Below are 19,574 nucleotides of genomic sequence, written 5' to 3'. Positions count from 1 at the left end.
AAAAATGCACAAAACCAGCATTTTAAAGTTTTTGATAAATAAAACTACCTTTATGTACAGGACACCTAAGAAATTTAGGAAAAAAGTACCAAGACATGTTTTGCATTTAAAACGCACTACATTTACAGATATTAGTGATCTATTTAGGCGCCTAATCTGCTTGGGTAGTTTTGGAAATGCCATTAGATACCTATATACCTTCGCAAATCTGGTCCTGTGTCAGTTAGGTTTTTAGAACTGGTATATCTCATCCTCTCACCTAGTTTTTAATTCATAGTTTGGAAGAGGAAAACTTCTCAACTTTGAAATAGTTGAGGTGAAGGAAATTCTTTGCATCTCCAACTAATTTGAAACCAAAAATAATTAATGCAAAAGCTTTACTACACAACTAACAAAGTATTTACATTTGGAAAAATATAAATATCGACATTCACTCCATTTTAAAGACTGAAAATAATATTTAATGCAGCCAATGATGGTGTGCTATACCTATAAAGCTTGAGTTAACCTCAAAAGTTAGGCATTCCCTTCCCTCCATTCTTTGTGTAATGAAAAAAACAGCATTTAATTCATAATTTAATTCATTCATTAAAAGCTGTTTAATTCATTAAAAAGAAAGGTTTCATTGATGCAGCATATCTTTAAATGATTGTAATAGGTTTATTTTTTAAAAACTCTTTATCCACCCTAATTAAAAAGACAACACAGCATCTAAGCAAAGCTTGTAGAGTAACTGGCTTTTTAAAGTAATTTATTCCTCCAGAGGTTCAGGATGTGTATGAGGTAAGTTTTTTGTTGTTGTTACAGGAATGATTATCACAGCAACACTTCTACTGAGTGTAGACAGTACTAATGAAAGGATACAAGTGTGAAATGCACTATAGCAAAGCTTTTAACTTATGTTCTCTTTAAAATATATTTATAAAAAGCATTTTCCTAAAATAAAATCTGATGATGATACCTACTGCTTTAACCACTTCAGTTTACAAAAACCAAAACACACCCATAATGTTGTTTTACAAAATGTCTGCAGCACATGCACTGAGGCATTCTTCCAGCAACTAAAGATTTTTAGCCTAGGGTCTTACTGCAAAAGCCTGGCAACGCTAATAACCTATAACTGCTCTGAACTACATTAATTTGCAACTGTTGGTAAAAATATTGTGCACAGTATACTTGCAAGATGATGTAGATTTGGGCTAAATCCTATTGTTTCACGCAATTTAATTGTGGATTTATAGCTCAAAAGGGGAAAGGGAAACTGAAAAAATAACCCTTGAAGCATGACCTGAAATCAACAGATCTGGGTTCCCTTGGATCAAATGGGGAAGTGGGATCCAGTATTTGAGGACCTGTCACTGAAAAATCCATCACGAGCTTCTTCCTATTTAAATCTGGAAGTTCTGTGCTTGAATACTCTGAAACACTGCACATATTCACTTTACTAGTTGTTGTTCTCAGGTATTGAAGACAATATTACTCTCTGACCCACTGGTGATTCAGAAAAGTGGTAGTCGGTAATAGTCCAGTATAGGTTGGTTTTTAATTTTTCTTAATTATTTTGGGGCAGCACAGGATTCCTCCACTCTCTATGGGAAATTACTGTTCCACCTAGGGTTTCTTCATAGCAACAGGGCTGTCAAAGACTTTTTCCACTGTGTGGCATGTAGAAGCTATATTTACCCTGGTCCCAGTGGGAGCGGGGATCAAGCAACTTCTCCTCTACAGTATAGCATAGGGGTGGACGCAGCAGCTTACCATCAAAGTGTAATACCCCAGCACAGAGTGATGAAACAGGCTCTCAGCCTGCGTGCGCCCCCCCTCAACCCTCCCAATGAGAGAAACAGTTTAAAACCATTGCCATAAAGGAATAAACTAAACTTTCTATCCGTTAAAAACAAGCCCTACCCCGCACACATCTGAAATGGACAATCCTAAGGTTCTCTTAAAGCAATAGCAGGAGGTAGCACATGATGCTACTGCTTACCAGCAATGTGGGTATTACTGGGTCTAGATAAGTGGTTCTCAACCTTTTTACGATTGTGGGCCTCCTATGCAGCTCTCTCTGTTACGTGGGCCGCATCCATACAATATATAATTAACCTGTATGGCCCTGAGGATGTCTCATGGGCCACAGCTGTGTGCTGATTGGGCTGCAAGTGGCCTGTGGATTGAAAACCACTGTTCTAGTTTGAAGAAGGGGTAGGATTAAGCACCTGCAAAAGCCTTTATTAATGAGTGACAAAATAGGCACTGACAACACCCACATCCTTCCAAACTCTCCCCACAAAAGGCATCCTTCTGAACTATTAGTGAGGAAAAGGAGACTCATGTCACTTCTACGGTAGGTTTTTTTTGCACCAGTATAATCACACTGAACTAGCTGCACTAGTGACCATTCCATGTAGAAGTGGTGCACTAGTGTGACTTGCCTCCGTTTCAGTTTGGGTTAAGTTGTGCAAGCAAAAGGGCATGTCTATACTAGGAGTGCTTTCCTTGTTTATAGGAATACAGGTAAAGTATATCAGCAAAGTGCTGGTATTATGGATGCAGATATACTGATGCAAAGTGCAGTTTTGCCAGTATCAAACCACCCCCTGCAAGCAAATATTTTGTACCATTAAAAGTGCATCTTTTCTGGTATAACTGCATCCACAGTAGGGACTTCTGTTGACACAGTTATTTCAGTCAGGGATCACACCTCTTCACACTCTGTCAACATAGCGTGCTGGCAGAAGTCTATAGTGCTGACGTGGCCTAAGTCACTTTTTACATTGTTGCAATGCCATGCATACTTGGAGTTTGCACCAGTACCACCCCAATGGTACAACTATACTTATGCAAAATCCCATTGTAGACAATGGCTGGCTATCCCCCACTCCAGTTTTCTGCCTGTTGCTGCAGTTTACTAAATTGTCTACAATTTAATGAATAAACATCTTGACTTAATCAGGAGTGGCATAACAGTTGTACAGATGTTAAAAGCTAACAAAGATTAGTCTGAAGTGTATTAGAAAATTACAAGCATTTCTTTTGACTATTTAAATGTCTTTTGTTTTTGTATTAGCAACAGAAGAACCTTGAAGGATATGTGGGGTTTGCAAATCTCCCAAATCAAGTTTACAGAAAGTCAGTGAAGAGAGGGTTTGAATTCACACTCATGGTAGTAGGTGAGTTGTTTTCTTTATGCATTTAATTGGTGATTCACCTTCACTAAAAGAATTTGGAGTAACTGAAGTTTTAGCTTTTAATGTGTTTGCCTCATTTGTGTAAGCTAGTTAAAACATATATTTACTTACCATTTTTGTTTTTTAAAATGTTATACAATTCTAAAGTATGTTTTTAGGGCATACAGTTCAGTTGGACATTCATTTTTTGTCTTCTGTTACATAAGCAGATGAATAGGGATAGAAAATGGGGAAGATAAAGAGCCTTCAGCAGAGAGGGGGTGTTGTGCTAGCCTATGGAGAAACATTAATGTAGATCTACTGAAAAGTGACTGCAAAAATGATGTAGTGGAAGTCATTGAGGTCTAGAGCTCAGCATCGTGTTCAGTCTACAAGTAAAAATGTTTTGTAGTTGTCAATAGAACAGTTTCAGCTGGGGATCTGAAAGTCTAGTTCAGGGATCAGCAATGTTTGGCACGCAGCCTGCCAGGGTAAGCCCCCTGGCGAGCCGGGCCGGTTTGTTTGCAGCTCCCAATGGCCGTGGTTCGCAGGTAATCAGCCGAACCTACGGACGTGGCAGATAAACAAACTGGCTCGGCCTGCCAGGGGGCTTACCGTGGCGGGCTGCATGCCAAAGTTTGCTGATCCCTGGTCTGGTTGGATTTTTCCTTCTTGCACATCAGTAATCAGGACCCTGTGTATCGTGTGTTTGTGGCACCAAAATTTGTAAGACTGAATCCTTTGGTTTCAGGCTGTAAGACTGAATCCTTTGGTTTCGCCCACTGTCTGTGTGCACTTATTGACAGTCTCTTCAATGGCTTGATCCACAGTGGTTTGATAACCTCATCTGTATTGAGAAGCCTCCATTTTTTAAAAATTATCATACACGTCAGGGTGTTCTATTTCAGCCATGTCATTTCTGTGTAGTATACTAACAGATATCTTGCATAATTCTGCTTGTCTTAAGCAAAGCAGTAGGGTGTCATTGCTCTTGCCATTGCTCGGTGAAGAAGCCAGTCACCTTCTCTGGATGCACAAATAGGCCCAAGAGCCACCTCAACCATATCAGTGTAGTTTATCCAAATGTTGCCATTTTCATGCTTCAATAAGTTCAGGTGTGTGTTGAAAGCTGAAAGATGATCAAACATCTGTCCTGTGTATAGACATCATTCAGCTGTTGCCGTGTAGTGTTGCTGCACAACTTTTCCATCTGGATTATTGTCATTGAGGCTTTAAGTAAACCGGGTGGTGTTCATACAGATATAAAAGCAGGGCCTCGTACACTGATTTATGTAGTCTGACAGCTCAGTTGTACTTTTGTCCCTCCAGTACACTGCTGATGGAACCTTCAGCAGTAATACTGCACTCAACCTTGGGACCAACATCCTGGAATCTTTTCCCAATGATCAGAGACATACTGCATATGTGTGAAATGTTCCCATTCTGATTATGGACTTGAGTTTGTCATCCTTCCACAGTACTTCTGCAACTTTGGCATACAGTGCCTGCTGAGGCACACATTTATATCTTTCAAGTCAAATTTTTCCAGTGTTTTCAGTCTTCAGGATTTCATACACCATAGACATCTCCATTGCTGGCACATTACTGGTTCCCAAATATCCAACACTGATCTGAGTCTCACTGTGCATGCATGGATGTTAAGCCAGTCCAAGAGCTGATCATCTGGTCACTTACATTTGTTTGCCTGACCAGAGACCATACTTGGTTCTTAATTGGAGCATTGTGAATGGGCTCCTCATAGTTTGTGCCCACTGGTTCCATCCCAGGATGGCCAGCTTGGTTACAGATGCTATCAGGAGGAAGCATTAGTGGTGGAGGGAGTGATGCTGTGATTTTTGTTTTAGTTTTGTTTTATTTTAGACTTTCTCTGCATGTGTAAGCTTATTGGATTGTCCAGTAGTTGGTACCTGAGGCTGCACTGCAATACCATTTATTCTGTGTGATGTCCCTGCACTACTGAGTGTCTCCAAGTCTGTTGATGTTATATTCCAAAGGTGGAGATGCAGGACAGAACATTGGATGGTTTTGCCACATTAGCCAGTTTCTGTAGACGAATGGCAATGTCCATTTTCCTCCAGCCAACTATAGGATATCCCATAACCTAGTTGGTTAAGTATCTCGTTGCCTGTGAGGTATTTCACTTACCCTGGTAACAGGGTTTGCTTGGCAGGTTTCTGCACACCTCCACCAATGGCATATATATGTAATCTTAGGGGAAAGGATGGTATGAGTCTTTGAATTTATGAACATGGTGTGCTCTTTTGTGTTCCCTGTTAAATCCATTTTGAAGTCTGTGATATTCTGGCATTGGGGTGTAATCATTTTCAAGCCTCACTGGTTGTGGGGGCCATGGTGGATCATTTTTGGATATTTTCAGATTTAACCAATAACCATGGCACATGGCTTCAAGACCTGATCAGGGTCTTCTGAGAAAAGTGTATCCAGCTCAAAGACCATTCTTAGATTCTCTGAGACTTAGGCCTGGTCTACATGGGGAGTGAGGGGGGAGATCGATCTAAGATACGCAACTTCAGCTACAAGAATAGCGTAACTGAAGTCGACATATCTTAGATAGACTTAGAATCACTTACTTCGCGTCCTCGCGGTGTGGGATTGACGGCCGCCGCTCCCTTATTGACTCCGCTTTCGCCTCTCGCCATGATGCAGTTCCAGAGTCGACGGCAGAACGATCTCCAATAGACGGATCGCTATCCGACGGGTAGTGTAGACATGGCCTTGGACAGGTTGTCTGGTATCACCACAAGTTTGCCATTTTCTAATATAATCTACAGGCTGTTACTGAATTCTGCTTCCAGTTTTCTCCGACTGTTTGTAGCATGATTTCTTTTTCCTCCCAGTGGCTAAAGTAGATCTGAGTGGACATGTAGGCTCTAAAGTTTTTTACATTGTTTTATTTTTGAATACAATTACTTTTTGTACATAATTCTACATTTGTAAGTTTAATTTTCATGATAGAGATTGCACTACGGTACTTGTATTAGGTGAATTGAAAAATACTATCTTTTGTTCTTTACAGTGAAAAAACTTGTAATAAAAATATAAAGTGAGCACTGTACACTTTGTATTCAGTGTTGTAATAGAAATCAATATATTTGAAAATGTAGAAAAACATCCAAAATATTTAATAAATTTCAATTGGTATTCTATTGTTTAACAGTACGTAATTTTTTAACTCAAAAAAATTAAACCTGATTGATCGCATGAGTTAACTGCGATTAATCAACAGCCCTAATTGCAGTATATTTTCCTTTTAGTTGTACCTATGATGAGCAACAAAATCTTGGCTTCATAGTTCTTTACAGTGCTAGAAACACCTTTTGCTTAGAAAGAAAAGGAGTACTTGTGGCACCTTACACGGCTGCTACTCTGAAACCTTCTGCTTAGAGTTTCATTATGACTTTTGTCTTGTCCTCTGGTTTAGTTATATGTACAGATTGTAAATGTTAGATGTTCAGACTTGGTGAGTTTGGATGGCTTGTGGCTAGGACTCTTGCATATCTTTGCAGCTACAAGCATATGTGTTGTAAATCGCTTTCTGCGTACAGTCATGTGACTTGCTGCAAGTGCTTTCTCTGCAGTTCCTGTTTCCTGAATAGGTTTTCTGTAGCTTTTGTCTAATGACTCTAAACACTCACTTCAAATCTCATCCTATGTATCTGCCTCTTGTATTACTTTGCATTTGTGTTTATCCTAGCTCTGTAGATAATTTTTGGGTTCCAGCTTGTGGGAAAGATGATGTACCCCATACTGTGGGTATTGAATATACTTAAAAATTTAAATGAAGTTCAAAGTCACAAACTTAAATTTGACTATTTTAGGCTTGGACTCTGCACATGTTCTTTTGTATAAGGCTTGAAAAGAGCCAAAGTACAATCTTGATTTTTAAAACAGCACATTTGTAATTTAAAGTGTCTTTTTAATGGAAGATGCATAGTTGCTGTAAATTTAGTTAGGTTCTTCTGGTACCTGTCCATATTTTGGTTAGAATTGCCCTCTTGAAGCTACACACCAAGGTGAACAATTTCTTAATGGAAGCCAGCAAGTGTTATCAAAGGAGCTATTATACCAAGAGATGAGTATAACAAAGGTCTTAAGCCAAGCCCAATTAATAAGAATTTTAACTTGTCTATTTAAATTTGGTTCAGCTTGTCCTTTCAACACTGATCAGGCTTTAGCTTGGCTAGTCACCTTCAGGGTGTTTTAAATAAAACATCTTTAAATTGCTGAAATATTCTTTTAAAATTAGCTGTTGAATATTCAATTTCATAGTATTTTAAAAAATTTACATTGAAATTAATTCACTTTCCATGCCTGTCTACACCAAATCTCTAACACTTGACCACTTTAAAATACTTTTAAAAACCAGGTTTTAAAATGGTTCTGCTAACTGTGTTAAAGGCCCAGTGTGAAGAGCTTAATTGAGCTTGTTTGAGAATAAGTGGATGGGAAATAGTTATCTAGGACTGAAAGTTTTTGGTCTTCCTATTTGTGCTGTTGTAGCAGCTTTAGTCCTGGGGCAGGATCCTGTTGTGCTAGGTGCTTTACAAACGCACACAACAAAGACAGTCACTGCCACAGCCTACACCTAGGTTCATGTGATCGGGACTTTTGCTTGATACATCAGAGCTGGAAGAAATGGAGGATTGAGATGCTTCTGCTGGCTTTCTGCTACTGTTGTGTTGCTGATGCCCACATAGAATTATTCTAAGTCTAGAAACAAAACCATTAAAAATATTTCTGGGGATGGTCAGGGGGATTAATCATGTGGGAAAATAGTCTATGAAGAGGATAGTAGTGGACAGGGCACTGGATTGGGGGTTCTGTTCCCACCTCTGCCACTGACCTGCTGTGACTTTGGGCAAGTCACTCCACTTCTCTCTTCCTTGGGGTTTGTCTCACCACCCATCACTATAGTATCTGAGCATCCCTCCATGCTCTTCTCCCCTCCCATCCTTTCTCTGTTTTTCTGGTGTAGACTAGGGGCGGGCAAAGTTCTCGGCCTGAGGGCTGCATCGGGTTTCGGAAATTGTATGGAGAGCTGGTTAGGGGAGGCTGTGCCTCCCCAAACAGCCAGGCGTGGCCCAGCCCCCGTCCCGCTTCTTGCCCCCCCGCTCCCTGTCCCCTGACTGCCCCTGGAACCCCCACCCCTGACTGCCCCCGCAGGACCCCTGCCCCATCAAACTGCCCCTTCTCCCTGTCCCCAGAACCTCTGCCCCTGAGTACCCCCTGCCACCCCATCCAACCCCCCCGACTCCTCCCCCCCGACCCATTCAACCGCCTTGTTCCCTGCCCTCTGACCGACACCTATCCACAACCCTGACCACCCCCCCGAACTCCCCTGTCCTCTATCCAACCCCCACCCCATTATTGTGCTCCCTGGGGCACTGGTGGCCAGCGGTGCTACAGCTGCGCTGCCCGGCTGGAGCCAGCCATGCCACCGTACAGGTCAGAGCACTGGGTCAAGCTGGGCGCTGCAACTGCGCTGCCCCAGGAGCTCACAGCCCCACCGCCCAGAGCATTGCACCAGCGCAGTGAGCTGAGGCTGCGGGGAAAGGGAACAGCAGGGGAGGGGCCGGGGGCAAGCCTCAGGAGCTCAGGGGCCTGGCAGAACGGTCCCACGGGCTGTAGTTTGCTCACCTCTGGTTTAGACTGTAAAGTTTAGACTTTTTGGTCTAGACTGGTTTAGACTCTTTAGGGCAAGGATTCTTAGTATATGTACATGCCTAACACAATGGGACTCTTGTTTGGAGGCCTCTGGACCTGACTGCAATAAAAATAAAAGCAAAAATTTAAATATTTACATACAAGTTTTATTAAATATATAAGGAAGGTATCAGAACTGATTCCATATTTTCTTGCTTGAGAACACTTTATTTTAGTTACATTAGTCCCTGCACCACTGTGTTGTTACCTTGCCCCTTGTCTACGTAGGGCATTAAATTTGCATTGTGACACCCACTAGTTGGTGCACAGTATTAAGTTGTAATAATTGCATGCACATGACTCGGCTGTGCCCTCGTGTGTACACAGTAGAGCTGGGGCACACTAAGCACATGTCATTCTGGGACCGTATCCTATGGGCCTTTGCTTTGATGCTGAACAGTGTGTATTCTGGATATTTTTCTCACTGCATGCTGTGGCATATATAGTGGAAGTCAGATGGAAGCTAGTGGAATTCTAGATCTTGGGGTCAATTTTTATATTTTAAAAATCCCATGACTCTGCTCTCTCCATCCCATGCTGGTCAGGGACACAACCCTATGCTCCAGGTGTCCCTAAACCTCTGACTGCCAGAAGCTGTGACTGAATGATAAGGAAGGGATCATTTGATAACTGCTCTGTTCTGTTTATGATATTTGAAGCATAAGGCACGACCAATGTTGGAAGACAGGAGAGTGGGCTAGATGCACCATTGGTCTGATCCAGTGTGACCACGCTTATTCTTCTCTTTTCGGGGGTAGAGGGGAACTACTGCCATTATTTGAATTGCTGTCAGCAAGCAGGACCGAACAATGCTCTGCGCTGCTGTGTTTTTGCAACTGTAAATAAGCAGAGTCTGTTTGGGCTTTGAGTTCTTGGAGCCAAGTGCCTTTGGTTTTGAACTTTACCCACTGCACTACCAAGCAGATGAGGCAGTAGCAGCAGCAGCAGAGGGAGGAAAAGGAGGATAATACCATGCTACTGCAGGAGCTATTTGTGTATCAGCTTCAAACAGTGCAGCACTGTTTCTAGGCTCAGAAAATTAGCGTTAATTGGTGGGAAAGGATCATTCTGCAGACCTGGGGTGATCAGCTGTTGCGAGAGAACTTCAGGAAGGTGAAGACAACCTTTCTTGAGATGTGTGCTGAACTAGTCCTGGAGCTGTAATGGTAGTATGCCAACATGCAGTGCCCCATATCTGTGGAGAAGTGGGTCATCCTTGCCATCTGGAAGCTGGCCACTCCCGAATGTTACTGGTCTGTAGCCATGCCCATGTGTGATGCCATGTATTAGGACTCTGTGTTCCTCAGATGTGGCTACCATGGCCTCATGAGGCCACCAGAGGCTTTTCAAGTGGCCACAAACTTCTGGGCTATGTTTGGGGGAAGGGGACAAAGTAGCAGCCCTTCCCTCCCCCTGTTCCTGGATGCACTGCCTTGGTGTTGGTTGCTGGGACCACCAGCAAGGGTTGGGTCCTGCCCACCTCTGGAGACACCTGGGGCACAAAGTGGGAGTTCCCCGTCTTCCCAGGGGCAGTGGGGCTCAGGCTTTGGGCTTCAGCTCTGGGGTGGGAGGCTCTGGCCGAGGGACTTCAGACTTCATCCCCAGGCATCAGCTGTGCAGCGGCAGGCCCCAGGCTCTGGATGCAAGGCTTTGGGCTCTAGCCGCGGGGCTCCAGCCCTCTGCTGACTCCCCAGATCCACCATCCAGAGCTTAATTTGTCCCCAGGCTTGTCAGGGCTGAGTAAGTCTGCTGTGAAAAGTGATATTAACAAACATACAAGTATCACTTTTCACAGCAGACTTACTAGTTAGCAACAAATGAATTACAATGATTTGGTCATGTGTATATGCATATTTATTTGTTTTTCCTAAAGCTAATTACGTATTTTTAGGGAAAAGTGTGAGAGCAGCCACTAACAAGAGTTGGTAGCTGTAAAGTGTGGCCACCAATTTTTTTTTCCTTAGAACTTCTGCATTAGGTACTGTTGCACTGAGTTTTAAAGGTTGCTATTGATTTTTTGCATGCAGGGAGGCCATAAATTGCATTAGGGCACTCTGTGTGTGTACTTTATGCTGTTTGGGTGTGCAGTGGTGCCTGGCAGACTGTCTGGTGCTGGGAATTGTGTTACTGGTCTGCCTTTGCAGTTTTGATGTGCCTTGGAATGTACTTATATGGGGTTGGAGAGGTTAGTGGAGGGCACCTGGGGTGAGCTGAAAAGTAATCCCCTTAACATCCTCTTTGCGCCGTCCTGACTTTTGATGACATTACATTGATGCAAGTGACTAGGAGGTGGAGAATGGCCTTATTTAAAAAGGCAAACTGCAGACGAGAGATGCTGTGAAGTTATTCATCAAGCTGGTACTCCCTGAAATGCAGCAGGAGTGAATTGTGAGCTATACTAAGGCAGTGACTGTGCAGCTATCCCACATAATGTCTATACCAAAATCAAGCAATTTCTCAGTCTTAGGTTCTTTATCTTCTCTGCAGATGTGCTGAAAGTGCAGAGAAAGATAGGGTTCTGCACTGGTTATTTAAAGCCTTAACTGCACCCAGTCTTTCTATGTAAGTCTCTGAAAAGCCATTAAGAGCTGTATGGCTCTTCTATCCTTAAAGTGAACATCTTTTCATGTACAAATGGGTGCTACAGGGCATGTATGCTTCAGCTGTAGCCTTAGTCTCTTTATGGGCAATCAATGTCCATGTCTACTTCATGTAAACTGAGAATACTAACCAAACTTTTCCTGTAACTACTGCCTCAATAAACAGTTGAATTTAGCGCAACTAAATGTTTTTTCATTATTCAAATGTGCTGCAAGTGGGCAGGTGGGGTAGAGGTTGCAGCTGTGCCTTGGTGCCATATACCCTCTGGAGCAGGTGAATAATTTTTTGGGACATGGGGATGACATTTGGCAAGCAGGAGAGATGCAGGGAGGTGAAAGGGAAATAGGTACATAGATAGGCATGTGTCCTCCATGGCAGGGGCTTATAAACAATTGATGGTTGGGGCTTCAGCATGAGACAGAAGCTGATTGCCCAGCTATTCAAGACGCCATTGTGAAAATATCTGCTGGGGGCAGGAAGTGAATCAAGGTGGGACAGCATGGACCCAAGGGAGGCAGGAATTGGGGACCTTTCCTAGGTCTATACTCAGAAGTTAAGCCAAGCCGGCTACGGCTGAAAAGCGCACGCTCCTTAGTGACCGAACCCCCGGCACAGACTGCAGTAGCGATGGTAGTGGAAGAACCTCTTCTGTCATCATAGTGCAGTGGTTCTCAAACTTTTGTACTGGTGACTCCTTTCACGTAGAAAGCCTCTGATTGCGACCCCCTCCCCCCCCCAATAAATTAAACACACATATTTAACACCATTATAAATACTGGAGGCAAAGCATGGTTTGGGGTGGAGGCTCGCAACGCCCCCTGTAATAACTTCACGACCACCTGAGGGGTCCCGACCCCCAGTTTGAGAACCCTGCCATAGTGGGTGTCTACACCCTGAGGCGCGAGGGCAGCACCGCTGTAGTGTTTCAAGTGTAGACAACCCCTTAGTCTCCAAGCTCATATCTGCCAAAGATGGCTGCAGTAGTGGGGCACCTGGAAGAGAAGTTAGCACAGTAAATAGTAAAGTTAGATACTTGTACACTGAGGTTCCCTTGATAGGATCTGCTTCTTAAATCCTGAGCTGGGTTTCTCGCTGGGAATTGGGCTTGATTCCTGCACAGCAGGCCTCAGTGTCCTTAATCCCAAAGAGATCCTGGCTTTTGAGGGAGAGATGTTCATTGCTCTCTTCATATTCCACTTCTGACTCTTGCTACTCATCCTCAGGGGAGGTGGGGGTAATGGGTTGCAGGGTCCACAACCCCCCTAGGTTCTGTAGTGATGTAATTGCTCACAATTCTGTCAGCGCCTCAGCAAAAAGACCGATTATATTTCTGTTGCCAGACTATTTCCTGACATTCCTGGCTTTAGTATAAAAACTTCCTGTACCTTTGTAGGTTTTGCTTGCTGGGGAATTTCAAAGGCTATTACACCTATGTCTTGTGGATGCAGCACACTTTTTTCCAGCAATGACCTCAGTAGCACATTAAAATTGATAGCCCCTGGTCACTGTCAGCATCTCAGTAGGACAAGAGTATAAGGACACATCATTTGTGAGCACAAGTACGTTGGTCAAGACAAGCAAAAGGACAGGAGGAAGCTAGAGTCCAAAATAGACTTACAGTAGTGACTCTACTATATTGACTAGTAGAGACGCAGTTTAGTCTTTTTCTCTCTGTGCTTGGGAGGACTGTGAAGGTACCACATACCCTTGGAAGGACCCTGTTTTGCTTTAGTTACATTTGACTAAAGGAACACCATTGCCTTTTTGCAGGAGGTAGTGCTGTGGTATAGATTCTCTGTGAGGGGGAAGAACAAATGAACTTGGAAGACATCCCTATCTGAAAAAGGAAGTAGTAAGGAACTTAGCCTCCTTTCTGCTACTGTGAATTTTTCCTTAAGTCCTCTTTGATTCTGTTTGGGAGTTCTGGGGAAAGAGAATTGTGCAAAATCCAAAGGATGGTGCAAGAAGAGAATTTTAGGATGTTTGAGTTTTCAGATGTCAGTCAAATGTCCTAGTTAATTGGATTAGTAGTCCATATAAACTCAAGATTGTCTCCATTTCTTCTTGCCAGGCTGACTATTTTAAAAAGTGAATGTGTCACTTGAAAGAATGGACTTCCCTTTTCACTTTGTTCCACCGCGTTCTATTTTAAAATCCCAGCTCACTTCCCTGTCACCACCTACACTGCAGCTCTGTTGCTACATCTGTGAAAGCTTAGACATACCCTAATGCAAAAATTTCAGTATTCAAATTCGGAAATATTTAAAGACTGAAAACAAAAGGTATACGTTAGCAATATAACAAAAGCATTAAAAATATATTCATAAAATATTTTCCTAACAGAAGAAATGAGTAATCTTTTACTGTTTTCTAAACCTGAGGTTTTATATTTCATAGCATCACTAAAATACATGCTGGCTTTCTATATGTTGCTGCAGTAAAGGATTAGGTATATTGCCTAATTATAAAAATAAACAGCCTCATTCTGCCCACAGTTATATCTTCTGGATCTGTGCATGTATATTTGGTCCTTTAACTTATGTTTACTACTTACACGGAAAAGTCAAGACTTCCTGCATCTTCATGTCAGACTTCATCTGACTTCTATCGTCCCCTTGCCTTGATTGAGATTCGTTTAGGTAAAAACTGTTAATTGACATTTGTTCAATAGTTAGTAGTTTTTCTTGATTCTTATCTTTTTAGGCTTCTCTGGTGTGGGTGGAAACTTCCTGCATTTTCAGTCATCCAGATGTAGGCAAAAAAATTGAATGAATGAAGTGAAGTGAATCTACTCTAACAGCTGTGCCTAAAGAGAAAATGTTTAGCCTGCATAGGAGAAAATAACATTCATTTAGATTTTGTAGTTTCGAGGGAATGAGACATTTTTCTTTAGTTCCTAAAACCAGTTTTTTTAACTCTCCATTTTAAGATGGAAGTGTGGCTTGAAATAGATTTGATTTCAATGCTCAGTGTTTCATTACTTTCAGGTAACTTCCTATAAATGTTATAGTTGGGCTTTAGTGCTTTCTCAAAACTTTCTTTAATAGACTTGCATTTTTAACTTTTATACTGATATCAGACTTATAAGGAAGTGTATATAAAGAGTGAACTACAGTATCTCTTCTTGCTAACACATCATCAGAGTAAGGAGGCAAAAATCTGTGGTAAACTCCCTGTCATCTGGACGCAAATTTATGTATCCTGTGTCCTAATTCTAGATAACTACAGTGAACTTGAAGTATATAGCTGTGTGTAAGTATTGTGTATAAATATTGTATGGATCACTTAAGGGGAAGATAAAAAAGGGGTTTTAAAAATTTGGGTGTGATACTAAACTCCCCCTAACTGATATAACTACTACTTTTTTAATATAACTTCTTTTGAGATCATACAGTATTTCCGATTTTCTAAATTTTAAATATACCTTTTTGTCAGGCTTCTTAGCAATGGGTTTGCAATACATAAATTGACACTAACCATGGCTGCAAACTAATGGTAGTTAATTGAAATGTTGGCAGCAAGCTACTTGTAATTCACTTGGTTTTCAGTTCAGGTAGAAAACAAGTCAAAATGTTCTCCTTTTTAAAACCCGTTTTGTTGCTTTGTCCACTTGACTTGTCAACTCTGACTACATTCATTCTCAGTGGCCTCATGAGAAGCAGCATAAATTGCCTCACCTTTTTGCAGATTTTGAATTGGAGAACCGATTCAGGGAGAGTCACAGAAAGCGATGTCGTAAAATATTAAACCCTACATAATGTGGTTAAGTGGTGTTTATTATCCTTCTCGACGCGCCCCAATATTTAACACAACTAGTTTTGTACTTTTACCTATAAAATTGTAGTTTGAACATCAGCAATGTTACTAAACAATACCTGCTGTTTTCAGTGCAGTAGTTTATACTGAACCACTTTCCCCTATGTAAGTATATGATTTTCTACATGGTCCTCCTGAGCTAGCTCACTAATGAATCGTTGAGTGAACTATTAGATGAAATAACATGAGAAAAGAGGATATGTTGTCTATACTGGTTCCTAATGAACACACAGTGTGCTTTTGGTTGCTATGATAAAACAATTACTTGAATCTGGCATCAGTTCCTTTTGGATACATGGTTACAGATGCTTTATTTCAATGTCCGTTAATGTCAGCAACCACAGTGTGTTTTTTTGATCCACGTTTGGCTAGTGAATAGTTGATGCATTTCATACTGTACAGCTCCATGACTGAAGGCCAAGGATTCTTTCCAAATTGTTTTAAAGATTTTTTTCACCTTTCTCTTTTCCAAAACTGAACAACCTACCAAGTAACTATAGCACAGCCAGACATAATAATATCTAATGGAAAGCCATTCCCCATATGTAACCGATTGATCACATCATTTCAAGCATCAATGGGAGGTACTCAGACACCAAATTGATTAATCTGGAATACTGTGTGCAGATGTGGTCTCATCTCAAAAAAGATATATTTATTGGAATTGGAAAAGGTTCAGAAAAGGACGACAAAAATGCTTAGGGGTATGGAACGGCTTCCGTATGAGGAGAGATTAATAAGACTGGGACTTTCAGCTTGGAAAAGAGACACCTAAGGGGAGATATGATTGAGGTCTATAAAATCATGACTGGTGTGGAGAAAGTGGTGTTTACTACTTCTCATAACACAAGAACTAGGGATCACCAAATGAAATGAATAGGCAGCAGGTTTAAAACAAATAGAAGGAAGTATTTCTTCACACCATGCACAGTCAACCTGTGGAACTCCTTTCCAGAGGATGTTGTGAAGGCCAAGACCATAACAGGGTTCAAAAAAGAACTAGATAAATTCATGGTGGATAGGTCCATCAATGGCTATTAGCCAGGATAGGCAGGGATGGTGTCCCTAGCCTCTGTTTGCCAGAAGCTGGGAATGAGCAACAGGGATGGATCACTTGATTACCTGTTCATTGCCTCTGGGGCACCTGGCACTGGCCACTGTCGGGAGGCAGGATACTGGCCTAGATGGACCTTTGGTCTGACCTAGTAGGGCCGTTCTTATGTTTTTAATGCAGTATCCCTGCTTGAGAACCACTGGGATATGTGTACCCCTAGGGGTACACAGAGGTTTTCCGGGGGGGGGGGGGGGGGAGGGGGTACATGAACTCATCTAGATCAATCAACCTAGGTGTTGTGACCTCCCCCCCCCCCCCCCCCCCCCCCCCCCCCGCCCCGGGGGGTTGCAAGTATAGGTCTGGCATTAGGGGGTGGCAAGCAGGGCAGTTGCCCAGGGCCCCATGAAGCTAAGTTACCCCCCTTCAGATTCCTGGAAGGGGTACAGTGGTCTGGAAAGTTTGAGAACCACTAGTCTATAAACAACATACATCTTAAAGCAGATGCTTAACTAGGAGGTGTCTTTTATGGGTTTATTTTCTGTTTGTGCCACTTGCTGGCTGGTTGTACACCAGAAACATTCTTGTGCTTCTTGTTCCTATTTGCCAAACTCCAGAGTCTGATGTTGCTGTCACATTTTACCCACAAACATTCATGGGTCTGAAAGCCGATTTTGTAGTCCCCTTTCTTAAAGGGCTAGGAAACAATCTTGTTGCAGATTTGATAAAAACTTTATATCCCCTTGCAGTGTCAAGGAATGTTAATAAATAAAACTGCAGAGTTAGAATAGATCGGGGTAGGCAACCTATGGCACATGTGCCAAAGGCAGCACACGAGCTGATTTTCAGTGGCACTCACACTGCCCAGGTCCTGGCCACTGGTCCGGGGGGCTCTGCATTTTAATTTAATTTTAAATGAAGCTTCTTAAACATTTTAAAAACCTTATTTACTTTACATACAACAATAGTTTAGTTTTATATATTAAAGATTTACAGAAAGAGACCTAAAAACATTAAAATGTATTACTGGCACGCGAAACCTTAAATTAGAGCGAATAAATGAAGACTCGGCACACCACTTCTGAAAGGTTGCCAACCCGGAGAATAGATTATTCTGTATCCTGGTTTGATACTCATGGAGGGACTGTTTGTGATCTAACCTTTCCATTGTAGTAAAGTCACGTTGACCTCTTAAATATGACCTATGCCTCTGAGTCAATAAACAGATGCTTCTCCCCTATGTAACACTGGCAATGCAAATTGATCTAAACTGTGAACCCATTCAATGCTCTCGTTGAATATCGCTCATCTGCCCTACTTTCTCTTCTCTCCTACATAGGTTAGCTCACATAGAAAGAAACTAATATCTCTATCTTGGTGTCCCTTCAGTATGCTGCAGGAACGTGAATTTTTCTCATTTCAATGCTTCTGGATAGTCTTCTCAATATATTGGGGTTTGAGCATAAATACTGGCACCTTAGATTACAGTAGGAAGTCTGATATCTACGTTAAGGAATATCCCAGATAGGTCCTGGGAAACTACAAGTTTTTAGTCTTAAATCCTTTTTTAGAAGAATATACATGTCACCTTTAATTTGTTTAGTAATTTTTCCATTTCCCTTCATGATCCCCTCTGTCTCTTTGGTTGCATTATGCAGAGGGAGAAAACATTCTCTCAAAACATGCAGATTTCCCAGCAGTTGGGAAGAACCTTGCTCCAGTCTCGCTATAGCTGCTGGCTGCTTTCTTGCTTTTCTCGACATCTCCTTTCTCCATGTTCATCTCTTGCCGACTTACCCCTTGGCCCATCTTCTTTGCAGCAGATAATTCTGCAACACTTGTATCCTTGACAGTTCTTTTTAAATGAATTCTTGCAAATATCTGCTGACTCATCCCTTGATAAATAGGAGTGTGCATATATATACGCTTTATTGGGTGAAGTTACTCCATGTGTAATAGTGTCTTAATTTTAGGTTACTGGAAACAAGATTTCTAATAATTTGTGAGCTTGAATGTAGTAAGTCAGTTTGGCTTCTTTTGATGAGTTTAAAGTTTAGCCTTCCTCCTTACTTTGACAATATTTCATGGGCCAAATTCACTTGCTGTATGTCAGCATAGCTCCGAAGGAGTCACTAACACTATTCCAATTTACATAATTAAGGATCTGACCCTAAATATCCATCTGTCATGATTTTGATAAAATTGTGCTGTGAGGCACATGACTGAATGCTCTTCGCCAGGCTATTAGAGAGACAATCTGGGTGAGGGAATATCTGGTATTGGACCAACTACTGGTGATGGAAAGAGACAAGCTTTCGAGCTACACAGAGGTTATCTTCAGGTCTGGGAAAGGAAAGGTACTTTCCCAGGTGTAGCTCAAAAGCTTGTCTCTTTCAGCAAAAGAAGTTGGTCCAGTAAAAGATGTTACCTCACCCACCTTCTCTCTCTAACATCATGGGACGAACGAACATGGCTGCAGCAACACTGCAGACTTCACAAGGACAGACTGTTCTTCAGAAGAGTGAAAAAAGTATAGGACCTGGGACAATTTATTAAACCAACAGAACTTTTCAGAAAGACAAATTATAGGATAGAATTAAACAAGTAAAACACGAAGTATGGTTTCAGAGTAGCAGCCATGTTAGTCTGTATACGCGAAAAGAAAAGGAGGACTTGTGGCACTTTAGAGACTAACAAATTTATTTGAGCATAAGCTTTCGCGAGCTACAACTCACTTCATCAGATGCATTCGGTGGAAAATGAGTGCATCCGATGAATTGAGCTGTAGCTTGCGGAAGCTTATGCTCAGATAAATTTGTTAGTCTCTGTCAAGGTTCCTCCCCCACTCTGAACTCTAGGGTACAGATGTGGGGACCTGCATGAAAAAACCTCCTAAGCTTATCTTTACCAGCTTAGGTCAAAACTTCCCCAAGGTACAAAATATTACCCCCGTTATCCTTGGAATGGCCGCTACCACCACCAAACTAATACTGGTTACTGGGGAAGAGCTGTTTGGACGCGTCCTTCCCCCCAAAATACTTCCCAAAACCTTGCACCCCACTTCCTGGACAAGGTTTGGTAAAAAGCCTCATCAATTTGCCTAGGTGACTACAGACCCAGACCCTTGGATCTTAAGAACAATGAACAATCCTCCCAACACTTGCACTCCCCCTTTCCTGGGAAATGTTGGATAA

At 41.9% G+C, this 19,574-nt stretch overlaps 1 protein-coding gene across 2 annotated transcripts in view; it reads left to right on the top strand.

The window, feature by feature from the left end:
- Positions 1-2,778: 2,778 nt before the first annotated feature.
- Positions 2,779-19,574, top strand: part of SEPTIN7 (septin 7) — a 98,929-nt gene continuing 82,133 nt past the window's right edge. For both annotated transcript variants that reach the window (XM_084619678.1, XM_084619677.1), the window contains exons 1-2: positions 2,779-2,824; positions 3,068-3,170. In XM_084619678.1, the coding sequence (XP_084475804.1) occupies positions 2,783-2,824; positions 3,068-3,170 (145 nt within the window). In that variant the 5' untranslated portion in view covers positions 2,779-2,782. The remainder of the gene's footprint in view (positions 2,825-3,067; positions 3,171-19,574) is intronic.

Source organism: Lepidochelys olivacea (genome assembly GCF_965140295.1).
Source record: "Lepidochelys olivacea isolate rLepOli2 genome assembly, chromosome: 2".
Classification (NCBI taxonomy): Eukaryota; Metazoa; Chordata; order Testudines; family Cheloniidae; genus Lepidochelys; species Lepidochelys olivacea.
This window is presented reverse-complemented; position numbering and strand designations above follow the sequence as displayed.